This window comes from Rattus norvegicus, chromosome 6 (genome assembly GCF_036323735.1).
Source record: "Rattus norvegicus strain BN/NHsdMcwi chromosome 6, GRCr8, whole genome shotgun sequence".
NCBI classification, from domain to species: domain Eukaryota; kingdom Metazoa; phylum Chordata; class Mammalia; order Rodentia; family Muridae; genus Rattus; species Rattus norvegicus.
The window spans coordinates 123655657-123670346 of record NC_086024.1 but is presented as its reverse complement, the minus strand read 5'-3'; the positions used below and the strand labels follow the sequence as shown (position 1 = coordinate 123670346).

Here is a 14690-nt window from a genome sequence, read left to right as displayed (position 1 = left end):
AAGATAGTAAAGACTGCTGGGTGGTGGTGGTGCACACACCTTTAATCCCACCACTCCCGGAGGCTAAGGCAGGCAGGGTTTGAGGCCAGCCTGCTTGGTCTACAGAGTGAGTTCCAGGACAGGCAGGGTTACACAGAGAAACCCTGACTCAAAAAAACCAAAAAAAGAAAGAAAGAAAAAAAAAAAAAAAGCGAAAGGCTGCTAGGCATGGTGGTGTGTGCATTTTATCCCAGCACTCAGGAGGCAGAGACCGGTGAGTTTGGCACTAGGCTGGTAGGTCCAGGCCAACCAAGGATACTAGCGAGACCCGTATCAAAATAAGACAAGAAAAGGCGACACGACCCACTGCTACCTTGTCTGTTTTGGGTGGACTCCAGCTGAGTTTTGGTGCCACGCTTTGAGGTTGGGTAGCTCTGTAAGAATTAAGAACGCTGCCTGCCCACAGTCTCACCTCTCATTGCAACAGAGCCTTGTAACCAATTGGAGTCAAAGCCGTGTATCTGGAGGCCTTATCAGAGCTCTGGCCTTGAAAGGAATGTCATCTTCCTCCAGCTCCTTTGGCAGGAGTGGAGTCTCTCCTCCGGCTGACTGAGCAGGGCGAGCTCTGCCTTGGTCAGCCCATTGACATTTTTTTGAAAGGTGTCTGGGTACATTTTCTATGTGTGTGTAAATATTTTCTTACAGGGAATGAAAAAGACTCGAGCAGATGCAAAAAAAATTGGCCCCCTCAAGCTGGCAGCCCTCAATGGACTCTCCCTGTCCCGGCTGCCCCTGCCTGACGAAGGCAAAGAAGTGTCCACCAGAGCGACAAATGACGAGAGGGTGAGTGTGCTGGGGCCTGGGCAGCAACGCCAAAGGGCCCTCGTGCAGTTTTGGGGAATGTCCTTTCTAAGACAGTGTCAGAGTTGTACGTGAACGATAGGGAATGTCATTGTCTGGGTTACAAGGGAGTGAGCGTGTGGCTCCAAGGCCTCAAGTCACCTCAGGCCCGACGTCAAGGTTTTTGCTTCTGAATGTTCTTGTTTCATTTCCTTAAAGTAAGAACGTGTGTGTAAGAGTGCATAGGAAAGAAAGCAGACCGTCTATTGAAAATTCATCGTGATTTTACATTAAAATTAAATATCCTGAATTTAAAAAGGTTCTTTGTGAGGTTTTGTTTAAATTAAGACAGGCGTTCATTTCCTACCGCTGCGTCTGAGGCTGGCTCAGGGCTCGCTGCTGTCTCAGCATCCTGCAAGCATTTGTTATAAGTCAGAGCACATGCTCACAGATGCTAGACCGGCTTCTTCTAACTCCTTAAAGCTTACAAAACCGACCACAGGTTTAGACCTCAGGTTAGCAGACTGCCTTAGGCCATCGTACAACTTCAAACTGAGTTTCGAATTCTACATCTTGCCAACAACATCATGTCTTTTGTTCTAATTTTTGTGACTTGTAAAAAAATTTTTTTGGTTCCATGTATAAGGCATGAAGCAGAAATCGAGTTTTTAAAGGACCAGGCAGGTTTGGTGTGACCCTCTGCCTTTCCCTCATAGTGTAAAGTTCTGGAGCAGCGGTTAGAGCAAGGAACGGTCTTCACCGAGTATGAGAGGATTCTGAAAAAGCGGCTGGTTGATGGCGAGTGCTCAACAGCTCGGCTCCCTGAAAATGCAGAGAGAAACCGATTCCAAGATGTGCTCCCCTACGATGATGCCAGAGTGGAGTTGGTGCCAACCAAGGAGAACAACACTGGCTATATCAATGCGTCACACATTAAGGTAAGAAGAGCGTCCCAGATAATCAGCGGCACTGTGGTGGGGGCTAACTGTAGAAATGGTAGGATTTACATCTCCTTTTGAGTCTTTCTCAATTACGTTATAAGCTGGAGATTCCAGACAACAGCCAGAGCCACACCCTCTCTCTCCTCCTGGTAGCTTTTCCCACCCACATTGTTACGGGGACTCAGAGCAGCTCGTTTATTTTGAATCTGAAGACTCATTTTGAGCTTTCCAGTTCCCATAGGAACTGCTGAATCGGAACCACTCATTTCCCCATCACGTAACCACGTGTACTGCATGTGACGGATGGGCCTGGCTTGCTTTTCATGTCCTCCCTTTTCCCAGCACTGTCGACCAAAGCCAGGTCTTGTGCTAGGCAGACACTGGAGTGCCGAGCTGCCTCCCAGCCCTGTCCCCTGGGACTTTGGAGGACATGCACACACACTTTTGCTTATGAGAATGTTCTGTCTTCCTCCTGATCTTCTGGTATCACTTGGTTCTATACAAGCACTCCCCAGAACAGTCTGATGCTAGCACTGGGTGATGTTAGTTGCTAAGCGGGAGGCGGCAGCACAGAGCTGGCTCAAGCCAGCCAGTTGGGTTTCTCTATGTAGCAAGGAGGAGTCCTCTTACAGTGAGTGAGTTGTGCCTTTTGTCTCCCAGTTTTCTTTACCTTGCAAGTCATATTTGATATGACCTCCAAGGATCTCTGAAGACTTGGCAACTATGTACTGCTTAGTGGTCGGTCTGTCTGTCTGTCTGTCTGTCTGACTGTCTGTCTGTCTACCTACCTACCTACCTATCTTGGTTTTGGTTTTGGTATTTTTGAGACAAGGTGTTTCTACATCTCCTTGGCTGGGCTGGAATTCTCTATATAGACGGGGTGGCCTCAATAATAGAGATCGGCCTGCTCTACACCTCAGGTGCTGAGACTAAAGGCATGCTTAACGGTCTTGAGGAATTAATACACACACTGCCTTACTTTTTATATGGGTATTGTGTGTTTAGAAACCAACCAAGTCTTTAGAATAACTCATCTACTCACGTGTGACTGCATGGGCAAGGTGAATGACTGATTTTTGTGGTATTCAGAAGTTCAGCTGCCACTGGAGAAGTCGTGGAAAGAATGTGCATTTCAGAATTGGGCAGATTGGGTCAACTCATGATCTCTCAGCAATTCTGGGACCCCTGTTTATTTAACCACCTATATGATAACCTGTGTCCACCACGTGCTGCTGCTGAAGGGAGCCCAGTGAGAAATTCAGTCGGTGCTGAGGGCTGGCTGGCAGCCTGAGGGAGAGTGTGGAACTTAGCTTGGCACAGGCTTTCTCGTCGAGTGGACACTCAGAAAGAAATATGGATGTCAACAGTTACTGACAGAACGTAGTTTAACTCAGGGTTCTTGGCTGTAAATCCAGTAACTCCTTATTGTGTTAGCACTGGGGAGCATTAAATCGTGCCCCACCCAAGTGGGAACTTGGCCTTATGGGAGGTGATCTTGAACTCAGTTCAAGACGGAGACCATTCTAAACTGAAGACTACATTTCTCACGGACATCTGGCATTAGCTTAGGCTTTGACTTACTTGCTAACACTTTCCAAGCATATTTAGTATTTCACCATGGCGAGCTGTGTTTGTGATTTAAGGAACTGTGATATTGGTGTCACCATCACAACAAGAGTAGCTATTTGCCTAGGACTTGTTATGTGTTGGACGCCATACACACTGGGTCTGTCCTCAGAGCCCCGTGGGCTGGGCGGTTATTGCATTTTGTAGATGCCAACTGACATTGAGAGGTGAGCAGCTGGCTCAAGTCTTGCAGATGTCATATGAACTGAAGGCATGCAGACACGTTTATAAAGATGTCAGCAGTTGCAATTGTATAAATGAGGGAGAGGTTAGACAGACTCTGTCCCTGCTCTGCTGAACAGCTCCCTCGTTTTTCAGTGTTCCCAGGAAGACAGAAACAGCTGTGCGCGCCATTCCATGCACGCCGTGCACTAAGCTTTTAACCTTCTCTGATTTTAGGTCTCTGTCAGCGGAATTGAATGGGATTATATTGCCACACAGGGACCATTACAAAATACCTGCCAGGACTTTTGGCAGATGGTGTGGGAACAGGGAGTCGCAATTATAGCAATGGTGACAGCGGAAGAGGTGAGTGCCTGTCCTCTCAGGTCATTTTTCCAAGTCTCCAAAGAGCTGCTAAGGTTAAGCACCCAGAGTTAATCTTTAGTGAGACAGCACGTGGCCTGGTAGAGGTTTGTGTGAAGAGTGCCCCAGGCCGGGCCCTGAGCTACTGCTGAATCACACTTGTCTTCGACAGGAGGGAGGTCGGGAGAAGAGCTTTAGGTATTGGCCACGGCTTGGCTCCAGGCACAACACTGTCACCTATGGAAGGTTTAAGATCACAACTCGCTTCCGCACGGACTCGGGCTGCTACGCCACCACAGGTTTGAAGATGAAGCACCTTCTCACAGGGCAGGAGAGGACAGTTTGGCATCTCCAGTACACAGACTGGCCTGAACATGGCTGTCCCGAAGACCTCAAGGGATTTTTATGTAAGTGTCTTTGTTTATAGGCAGCTTCCTTTGTGTTAGGTCTCTAAAATAGTGCCTCTTTGTTTTTCCTGAAAGCTTTGGACTTACTTTAAAATAACTTTACTTTAAAATAAACGTGTTTGAGGAGGTTAACAGGAGATGGATTTGTAGTTTGTGTGTGTGTGTGTGTGTGTGTGTGTGTGTGTGTGTGTGTGCTAACTAACATCACCCCCACACACACACACACACACACACACATCCGTCCATGTGCCACATCATATGTGTGGAGGTCAGAGTGCACCTTGGGAAGTTTGTTCTTTCTTTCCACTCTGTTGCTCCTGGGGATTAAACTTAAGGTTGTCAGCCCTGGCAAGTGTCCTTACCCACACTGCCATTCTGCCAGTGCGAGAAGGCATAGTTAAGAGATGCCTGGCCTTGAATAGAATGCCACAGCTAACTGACATGTCTCCTCCGGCTACTTTTGGCTGAGGCACCAACTTTCTTTCAGTCACCATAAGGTTGGCCCTGGTATCTACGTACCCAGTGCCCTTATCTGTGGTCTTCTCCGTGAAGAGACTTAAGGAGATGGTTGTTGGTTTTATATGCTATTGCCCCTGAGTACTTTAGTATTTCACTTATTTCTTCACAGCATACCTTGAAGAGATCCAGTCAGTTCGACGTCATACAAACAGTACAAGTGAACCCAGAAGTCCCAACCCCCCGCTGCTGGTGCACTGCAGTGCTGGCGTGGGAAGAACTGGGGTTGTCATTCTGTCAGAGATCATGGTGGCCTGTCTGGAACACAATGAGGTGAGTTATGCTTGGCTCCATGACCTGGTGAGAAGAGTGAGTACTGGGAAGGAGACGGGCATGGTGGCCCCATAGCTTTCTGAACAGTTGTCCTTGGACTGTGGTGGCCACAAGATCAACATTAAGTGTTGTTAAAGACTTTGAGAAATCCTTGGCTCCGACCATCAGTAAAGACTGGGATGTCATATCATATAGAAGGCCGTTCAATGTTGTCTTCTCTAGTGTTCTCCACTGCGGGCTGAGTGCTCTGTTTTCCTGTAACACCATTTACACTCCCAGCATTCGCACCAGCCAGCAGTGTGGGAAATGTTGGATTGATCCTGGGAGCACCTAGCACACTGTTTTTGTTGAATCTCAGAACCTTGTGAGATATGATTTATATGAAACTGATTTACAAGTCACTGTGTTGCAGCTAGAAACTGTTGAATAATCCACACGCACATTTTATTTGTAGCTAAAACAAATCAGATGTTAGTTCATTACAGGACTCTCGTCTGTCTCCTCAGCAGATTTCTGAGGGTGGCGGTCCTTGCAGTGTTGGCTCCCCTCAGCGGAGTTCTCCTCTGTGTCTCCCCAGGTGCTGGACATCCCCAGAGTGCTGGAGCTGCTGAGGCAGCAGAGGATGATGCTGGTGCAGACACTTAGCCAGTACACGTTCGTGTACCGGGTGCTCATTCAGTTCCTGAAGAGCTCTAGGCTCATCTAAGCTCCACCACCTTTCTATGGGGACCCAATCATGTGATGTGTTTACAGCTTTAAAAAGAAAAAGGAAAGAAAAGAGTGCAGCTCCCACTTTGTTCCCAGGAGTCCATGTGGAGACCTCAACAGGAAGTGTGTAAGAGCTGAAGAAGCTAAGCATGGGGCTGAGGAGTCTGGGGACCTGGGAGAGGCCGAGGAGGCAGGTGCTGCCCTGGCCACATCTGCCTGGTTTGCTGCACTTGCACAAGTTTTGGAGATTGTATTTTCTAGACAGTTCTCTGTCGTACTGAAGCTGCCTGGGCAGTCCCAGCCAGCACTTAAGGCACACAGACTTCTATCTTAAACTCATATTTGATAATGCAATTTTATGACTAAATAGGGCTTTTTCTTTTTTAGCTAGAAGCTGAACTTTTCTGTGGGACATCCACAGACCGTGTGGTTCTTGAGTACCTGTATTTAAAACCATTATTAGCTTTTGTTTAAGAACAAAAACCATGGGGGAACTAAGTGTTTTATTCATGAAATCCAAAACTAAAGAAAATCTAAAAGTGTTATTTTGAAACATAGAAAGCATTTTTATATTCAGAATGTTTTTTTAAAAGTTATATATTTGTACCTTCTATATTTTCCAAATAAGAGCTCCATTGTTATGACACTGAGTCAATGTAAAGTTGGGGATAAAGGCACATTATTTAAAAATCTAAGAATCAGATTCACTATTTTTTCAGTATTATTAGTAAGCGTAAAATGAGTTTGATTTTTTTGAACATGAAAGAGCAATTGCATAGGATGGTTTTAAGCACTTTTTTGTTAAAAATGAGTTTAATATATGTGGCTTTATATTTAAGCAACAGTGGACACTATTTCAAAGAGAAGGGCTCTGAGTACGTTCGATGACTAGGGGAAGAGGAAGTGCTCTCGGGGCTCACCCGGAAGGTGTGGTCATTACACAAATGCAGTATTACCTATGCTCACTCGAGCGAGAGCGAGAGCTGAGATGGCGTGGAACTCAAGGCCTGCTACCGTGATGACGGGCTTTGCTGCCTGGGGTTCTTCCTGTCTTTCTTCCCCCCACAGACAAGTCCAGGCTTACATTACCATTAGAGACCCCCGAAGAGGCTTTGTTTCCTTTAGGTTGAAAGGAGGAAATAGTTAACGAGGTTCCTTTCCCTGAACCACAGCCCAAACTTGTGGGGCCACCAGAAATTGCTGTGGTGTTCAGGGGGTACTTGAATTTAGCACCGTAATCCTGTCCTCCCCCAGGGTCAGTTCTAGGTACTTGGTCTCCCTTTCCATCCCATTTGGGCACATTCTCTATTGATCAGAACCCAGGCTTGAAGTGGAAAGTGCTGTTCTTGGAGGACAAGCTGGCACCCTTAGCTGAGGTGTGTCATGTTGTCCAGTGCCCTGCATCGTAGGCTGCCGATTCAGTGTGGACCTAGAATGTTCGACCTAGGACTAGCTTCCAATACTGTCCTGCCATCACTCTGATTTGACTTTGTGGTGAGCGTCACCACATGACAGGGGTGTGCCAGCCCATCGAAGCAGGACAGACACAGGTGGATTGTGCCCCAGGGTGGGATTTGTGTGCTCTATGCTCCATGTCAAGCCATGTGAAGGTCAGGACCCTTCTGAAGCTTTTCTTCCAATGGTACGTTGTTTGAAGATGCTTTCCTGTCACACCTAAACATTTGGAAATATCCCACTGACAAGAACACATTGTAAAACAAAACTTTAATTAAAGAGTAATATATGGCACATTTGTGTTCCTGGTGTAATACTTTGATAAGTAAATTCCTTCAGGGCAAAATTACCTGCTTAAATCTGTTACCCTTCAAATGTCGCACGCTTGATATCACTTGATATCACAGCTAGCAAATGAGAATTTCTGAGGGAAAATATCTCGACATTATTGCATTTAGGAACAATGTGATTCTCAAGGGACAAATCAAAATTAGGGTGTAAAGGTTTGCCATGCCTGAGTTGAGAATGTTACTGGTCTGTCTGCCAAATTTATGAAGTGCTTCATGTATCACTAAGGATTTTAGCTCCCTGATAGTATTGATGTCATACCAAAATTAGTTCCAGTTCCACACATACAGGTTGTAAACCAGTTTCTACTAGTTAATGTTGGTATTTCTGGCATCAGCGTTCCTGATTACTGGCTGCTTTTGCTGAAATTTCAATTTGTGGAGTGTTAAAACTGCAGTCACTTATTGCTTTCCTAGGAGCTCCTAGTGAAGCATTCCGAAGGCCATAGAACTCAGTATTGAAAACGTTTAGGCAGGTTAAAACAGATGTGCTCCCTTAGAAACTTCCGGAAAGAGAAATATCTAACTGGGAACACAGAAGGGGGAAGGCAAGATTGTGATACAGCACTCTGTGTTAACATCATGGCCAAACTCACTACAGATAGGCAGATACTCTTCCCTTTTCCTTGCAGTATAGAGATAGAAGTAAGTTGTTTAATATATGTATTATATATCTATATAACATGTATATAATAACACTACATATACAAGATATACTTATAGAATATTTACATTACATATTATACAATCTTATAAATATATCTTAAATATTAGATATTTTTGTAAATGTTGTAATTTATATATTTACTTAAATAATATCTATATGTAATAGATATATAATTTATGTGTTATATATGTATTATAACATTTTAAGACAGTCTCACTGTGAGTCTGTGGTGCACTGGAACTCACTCCATAGACCACGCTGGCCTTGAACTCCTTAAGATCTGCCTGCCTCTGGGTCCTGAGTGCTGGGATTAAGTAAGGCTTTCACTACCATATCTGATTTAAATTATGCTTTTAAAGGAAACTCTTGAGTATAAATTTAGTAAGAGAGCACGTGAAACAAGCTAAAATGATCTTTTACTTGAAATTCCCTTTTTAAAAACTAAACCTCAGATGGGTCTTTTTTTGAGTTGACAGCTGAGAGAACTTTTTATATTTCTGCTCTAGTCCTAGTAACTGAAATTACGTCCAGAAAAGGGAAGTATAGAGTCCACGCTCTGCAAGTGTGAGCTGGAGAGAGGATTTCAGAGCCCATTTGATGGGTTCTTTGGTCACGTAAGTGACATCACCTGGGCATTTCTGTCAACTCTCAAACATTCTGAAGGCTCATTTAATGTGAACGAGATAGACCTGTTTTCTTTTGCAAATGTCACAGTAAGTGCTTGTGTTAATTCCTTTTGTTTGTCTCCCAAAGCCATGCTGGAGGGGTAGGTTGGGGTTATGAGGCCAGCAGAGGGGAGGTGAAAGGTAGGATATAGTAACCTGTTGTGTCCTTTGAGAACAAAGGGCAGCTTGCACCCTGGTGGTGAGAATGAGCTCTCTCTGCTCTGCCAGGCACTGGGGCCTGAGACTCATAGTTCAAGCCAGATTGGCCTGAATTTCATAGGAAAATTCATATTAGTGGTTATCTCAGCATTTTCTGCAGGAACCCGAATGGTGCACGGGTGGTAAGGTGCCAGATGTGGGGCTTGGGGCTGAAGCGAGCATGAATGCTGGCTATGGTGGGGTGGAAGGGTGAGTTAGCAAAGCAGGCTACCACCTGCTTCCTGGCCTGGTAGGTGGATTGAGATGGGAAGAAAGATTTACAGCGCCAGCACAGGGGCACCGCCAAGTGCAACAGCGCCGTCTAGAGGCCGGCTTTAGATCACATGTGTATAGCAATCAGGACTTTCTGACAGGATTTTGAAAACCATTCAGATTGGTGATGTGTGCTCACAAAATTAAAGCATCTTGAATAATCTGGAGTTCATGACGTTTTTAATATATTGACTATTAAGCTATGGGTATTAGTAATATATCAGGAGTGCATGCGCGTGTGTGCGTGTGTACATATGTGCGTGCATCTGTGTTCCTAATTGAAGCAGTGCCTGTTTTGTTTCTGAACCTTTACCAGCCTTGGCTTTTAAACTGTACATTATTTTAGTTGTGAGACATGAAAAATACCCATTTGAGTATGCACATGCATTTTAAATTTTTACTTTTTAATAAGGGACTTATTAATGTGGACTAATACTTTTTAATGTGGATAAGTATCAGATCACTTGTGGACATTGAGTGACACAAATCTTTTTACTGTGTTACTTTTTTTTTCTGTTTCAAAAAGCTTCATTTTTGCTTGGTCCAAGAGGCGCTCAAAGAGATACTCACCCAGAGATGCTGGGGTAAGCCAGTTTGAGCTGGTTTTGGCCCTCCAGCCTAGGGAGGTTGGTCAGGTGGTTGCCCATCTTCGTGATGAGCTTCACCTCCTTATCCAGGAAGTGGCTTCCTCAAGAAGTCGCAGAGATGAGGGTCTGTGCAGGCAGAACTCAGGGCATGCAGATCCAAGAGAGCCTGGTTCAGGTTCTTCTCCAGGGCCAAGGCAGCTTCCATGGCCTCCTGTGTTTTACTCTGTTCATCTTGAGGTGGCTTCTGCTCATCCTGGAAGAGTGTACATCTCCCGAGATCATTCTGCAGCCCTCATGCTTCCCCTTGGCCAATTCGCAGAAGTGGCCTACGGCCTCCAAAGCCGCGTTATCCCAATCACAAAGGAAGCGCAGAGAGAGGTCGGTGTAGGAGGCCCGCAGGTCTAAGTCGACCAGGCGGTTCATGGCAGCTTCTACTTCCGTGGAATAATTCTCATGAATCTGAGAGGTCATCGCTGATCCGCTGTGTGGGGCTAACAGCAAAGAGGTGCTGGCTGGTCCTAGGAGATCACCTAAGGAGATGGTCCAGGAGGCTGTGACTGGAGAGACTTGTAAGGCGGCTGGAAGCTAGTGAAGTGGGAGTCCCCGGCTTTGTTCCGTCCAAACACTGTTGAAGCAAGACACAGATCCACGGGACCTCCAAGGCGCTGCTCTCCTTAGTTACTTTTCTATTCCCATGACAAAACACCATGACTAAGGAACGCATCATAAGGAAAGCATTTCATTGGGCTGAGTTTCAGAAGGTTAGAGCTCATGACTACCATGCAGGGAACGCAGCAGCAGCAGGCTTCAGCAGTAGCTGAGAACTCACATCCTGCTCCACAGGTAGGCAGGGGGGCTGTTAATGGCATGGTCTTTTTGAAACCTCGAAGCCTGTCCCCAATGAGACACCTCCTTCAACAAGGCCACACCTTCTCATCCTTCCTAAACAGTTGCATTAGTCATAGTATTTTATAGCAACAGAAAAGTAACAAAGAGAGTCGATGGTGGTGGAGCAAAGGCATGGTGTCAAGAACAGCTGAGAGCTCTTGATCTACACTAGGAGGCTGAGAGAGGCAGGCATTGGGAATGATGCTCAGCCTTTTGAAACCTCAGACTTGCCAGACCCTCCGCCCCCTGCTCCCCCAATAATACAGGACCTCCAACAGGGCCAGAACCCTTCTCATAATCATAATCAACATAAACCTCTGGGGGCCATTCACATTCTCTTTCAAACCACTTCCATGTTAAGTATGTAAAAAGAATTTTGGTAAATATTAGAAATATGTATATCTATATCTATATATAAAATTATGTATATTACATATAAAACACTTAAATTGTATATATGTATATATAATTTAAGTATATATTATATTTAAAATTGTTTAATATATAACATATATACATTAATAGTATGTATATTTACATATTTATTATAGGTATGTATGTATATACATATACATATATATATATATACACACACACAGTTTTAAATAACATAAGGGTTATGATGCACCCCTCAAGAGTAAGTACCAGACATGAGAAATCCTAAGCTGGTGAGGGGACTCACGAGATCCCCAAAACAGTAAGGGCTATTGCCCTTGCCCTTGCCCTTGCCCTTGCCCTTGCCCTTGCTCGCCTCCTGGACCCCGAATGTAAGTGCCTACTGCTGATGACACCTCACACTGTAGATGCAGGACTTGGGGGAATTGAGCTGGGTTAGAGCTTCTCTCTGGACCAGCATAGTACCAGAAGGTGCCATTTGAAGCTGCCAAGGAAGAATAATAATAATCCTATCCAGATGTGATACCTACAAGCCACAATGATCAGATCTGCAAGAAATTTCCAAAGGTACAATAGCGGCACTTAAACTGTGTGTGTGTTTCAGTTTACAACTCCATCACTAAAGGAGTCAGGGAAGGAACCAGGACTCAGTGGAGCAGAGGCCGTGGAGGAGTGCTGCTTACCAGCTGGTTCTCCATGACTTGCTCAGCCTTTTTTCTCATACAATTCACCTGCCCAGGGGTGGCACCACCCACATTAATCATAACCAAGAAAATGTCCCACAGGTCAATCTTGTGATGGCATTTTCTCAGTTGAGGCTCTCTCTTCCCAAATGACTAGCTTAGATCAAGTTGACATAACAACTGTCAGTGTAACCCAAACGTCACTATTTAACTATAGCCCAAGATCTCATATTAGTATCACTATCTCAGTAAATGTGGGAGCTGGTATGGAGTGGGGTGGTAGAGGCAGTGCAAAGGAATCTATGCGTCAGCATTTATATCTTGGGGTGTGGGGCGGGGTAACCAGCAGCTGGCTAATTGGAAGTGTACTAAGTGTAGACCTCACTCCTCATCAAACAGGCTGCTTGCAGGAATTGCTATTACAGAAAGCAAACGCAGAGGAGCACTAGTCATGGGTTGCCTGGCCCTAGTTGCTATCACACAATTCCTCCACCAAGCCCCAAATCTTAGGAAGGGGAGGGAAGACCAGGGGACCAGGACATCTGCTGTGAGATTATATTGTCTACATACAATAGGAAAGTGGAAATCATAAACTCTCAATAGTATGGCCGCTCAAACAAGACCCGAATGATGCAAACAACAATTGGCATCCCAAGGTAGATGGTAGAAATCCTATGTGTAGATGAAGAGCTACAGGCAATTTATGACTAAGAGGAGAGTTAACCTTCCTCAGGGATGACGGCTCCCTAATTCCTTATCCAAAACCAAGTGGTCCACCAGAAAAACACACATACTGAGTAACACTCAATTCAGCAGGTTCTGCTTCTATTGTATGTGTGTGTGTGTGTGTGTGTGTGTGTGTGTGTGTGTGTGTGTAATTACAAATTTTGGTAAGGTTTGAATATTAATGATACAGTACAGCAATTTGCCTGGAAAAGTCTTCTAGAGATGCCAAATATTAGAAGAGACTTAATAACAAGATTAAAAATATAAGAAACCTTAAACCCATGTGAATTAAACTATTTTACTACATTCTCCTTTCAAAACTGGAAAATTGCACCATGAGAAATAGCTGTCCTGCATCCCTGTTCCTTAACATTTTGCCTCTGAGCCTTGACCTCCTTAGGATGTGAATGAATTAGCTGTTAGGCAGCCATTGACCAGGGGATCCAAAGAGAGTTCCTTCCTCTCAAGGAACTTACCTAGTGTGGACATTATTGCAAAGAAACAATACAGCACACATGCAAACAAGTGGAGTAGACAGGTACAGCACTGCAGCAACCACTCGGTTACAGGAGGTGGCACATTTAAGCTGAGCTATGAAGCTTAGGGCTCTGGGGAATGCAGAAGGGAAAAATACTCGGAGAGTAAGCACAAACATGAGCAGAGGCAGAACAGGCAAGAGGTGGGGCAGCCAAATGCCTGTAGGAAGGAGTAGGAAGGAGATGAACTGGAAACGATTTCATATGGTTAGCGAGTGGACACACTTTAAAGGAACAGCCTTCGGGTGTTTCACACACTACTAGTTTACTTCTTAAGATTATGGTGCTGTAATTGAACCCATCCAGGCACAGCTATGAGCCTCAGAATAGAGGTGGGCCATATGATAGAAATGGAGATATTACTTGAAGAGTCTAAGTTAGCCTTTTCTAAATCCAGCCTTCATAACCTTAAATAGCTTTTGCAATACCCAAGCAGTTTAATATTTACTTCACCTCATCTTTTAAAACAAAAATTGAGAAACTAAAGGATAATAGCAAAATGTCCTAAGAAGTATACAAATTAGAATGGGTGAGGGCTCCAAACACGTGCACGTGCACACATGCTCTTACACACGCGCACACACGTGCACACATACACAAGCACACAAACACAGAGGAAGCAGCAGCCAGTGGGGGATCTGCTGTACAGCTACTGCTGAGGAAAGGTGGGAGTTCAGGAACTGAATAAAAGTAGGTGGATGTGGAGTCCAAGGCTAGCCCAAGAGCTAAGATGAGGGAAGCATGGGGAAAGACGCCATTAACACTTGATCGTATTCAAAAGGCTCAGAAGCATACAGGTGCTGCTCTGAAAGGTGCTGGTGATGTGCTTCAGCTGGTAGAGTGCTTGTCTAGCATGCGCAAGGGTCCAGGCTCAGTACTCAACACCCTTTAGGGGCTAGAGAGATGGCTCAGTGGTTAAGAGCACTGACTGCTCTTCCAGAGGTCCAGAGTTCAAATCCCAGCAACCACATGGTGGCTCACAACCATCTGTAATGGGATCTGATGCCCTCTTCTGGAGTGTCTGAAGACAGCTACAGTGTACTCATATACATGAAATAAATTAGTAAGTCTTTAAAAAAAAAAACTCTCTCTAAAACCGAGCGTAGCCTTTAATAGCACCACCCCGGAAGTAGAAGCAAGACCATCAGGAGTTCAAGGCCATCTGCTAACAGCAGTTTCAGACCAGCCTGAATTACAAGACCCTGTCTTAAAGTTAGCTTTCCAGAGGCTTGAGGAAGGGGTGCATTATGGAACAAGAGACACTGGAGTAGGAGCCTCTGCCTCAGCACTGCGGTTCTTAACCAGGTCAGCGTGTCATCCTTAAACCATAACCACTCACTCCCTATCTCTTGTAGTGCTGGGAACATGAAAACAGCACAGGAGCTGACTGGCCAATCATGTTATTGTAAATAGTTGAAAAGACAAAATCCAGGTTAGTCTCTTGAAACATTGTT

At 45.0% G+C, this 14690-nt stretch overlaps 1 protein-coding gene across 2 annotated transcripts in view; it reads left to right on the top strand.

The window, feature by feature from the left end:
* The window catches only part of Ptpn21 (protein tyrosine phosphatase, non-receptor type 21), a 65027-nt gene extending 57463 nt beyond the window's left edge, over window positions 1-7564 (top strand). For both annotated transcript variants that reach the window (NM_133545.2, XM_017594023.3), the window contains exons 14-19: window positions 685-822; window positions 1536-1757; window positions 3786-3914; window positions 4084-4318; window positions 4947-5107; window positions 5685-7564. In NM_133545.2, coding sequence (NP_598229.2) covers window positions 685-822; window positions 1536-1757; window positions 3786-3914; window positions 4084-4318; window positions 4947-5107; window positions 5685-5813 — 1014 coding nt within the window. In that variant the 3' untranslated portion in view covers window positions 5814-7564. The remainder of the gene's footprint in view (window positions 1-684; window positions 823-1535; window positions 1758-3785; window positions 3915-4083; window positions 4319-4946; window positions 5108-5684) is intronic.
* Window positions 7565-14690: the final 7126 nt, after the last annotated feature.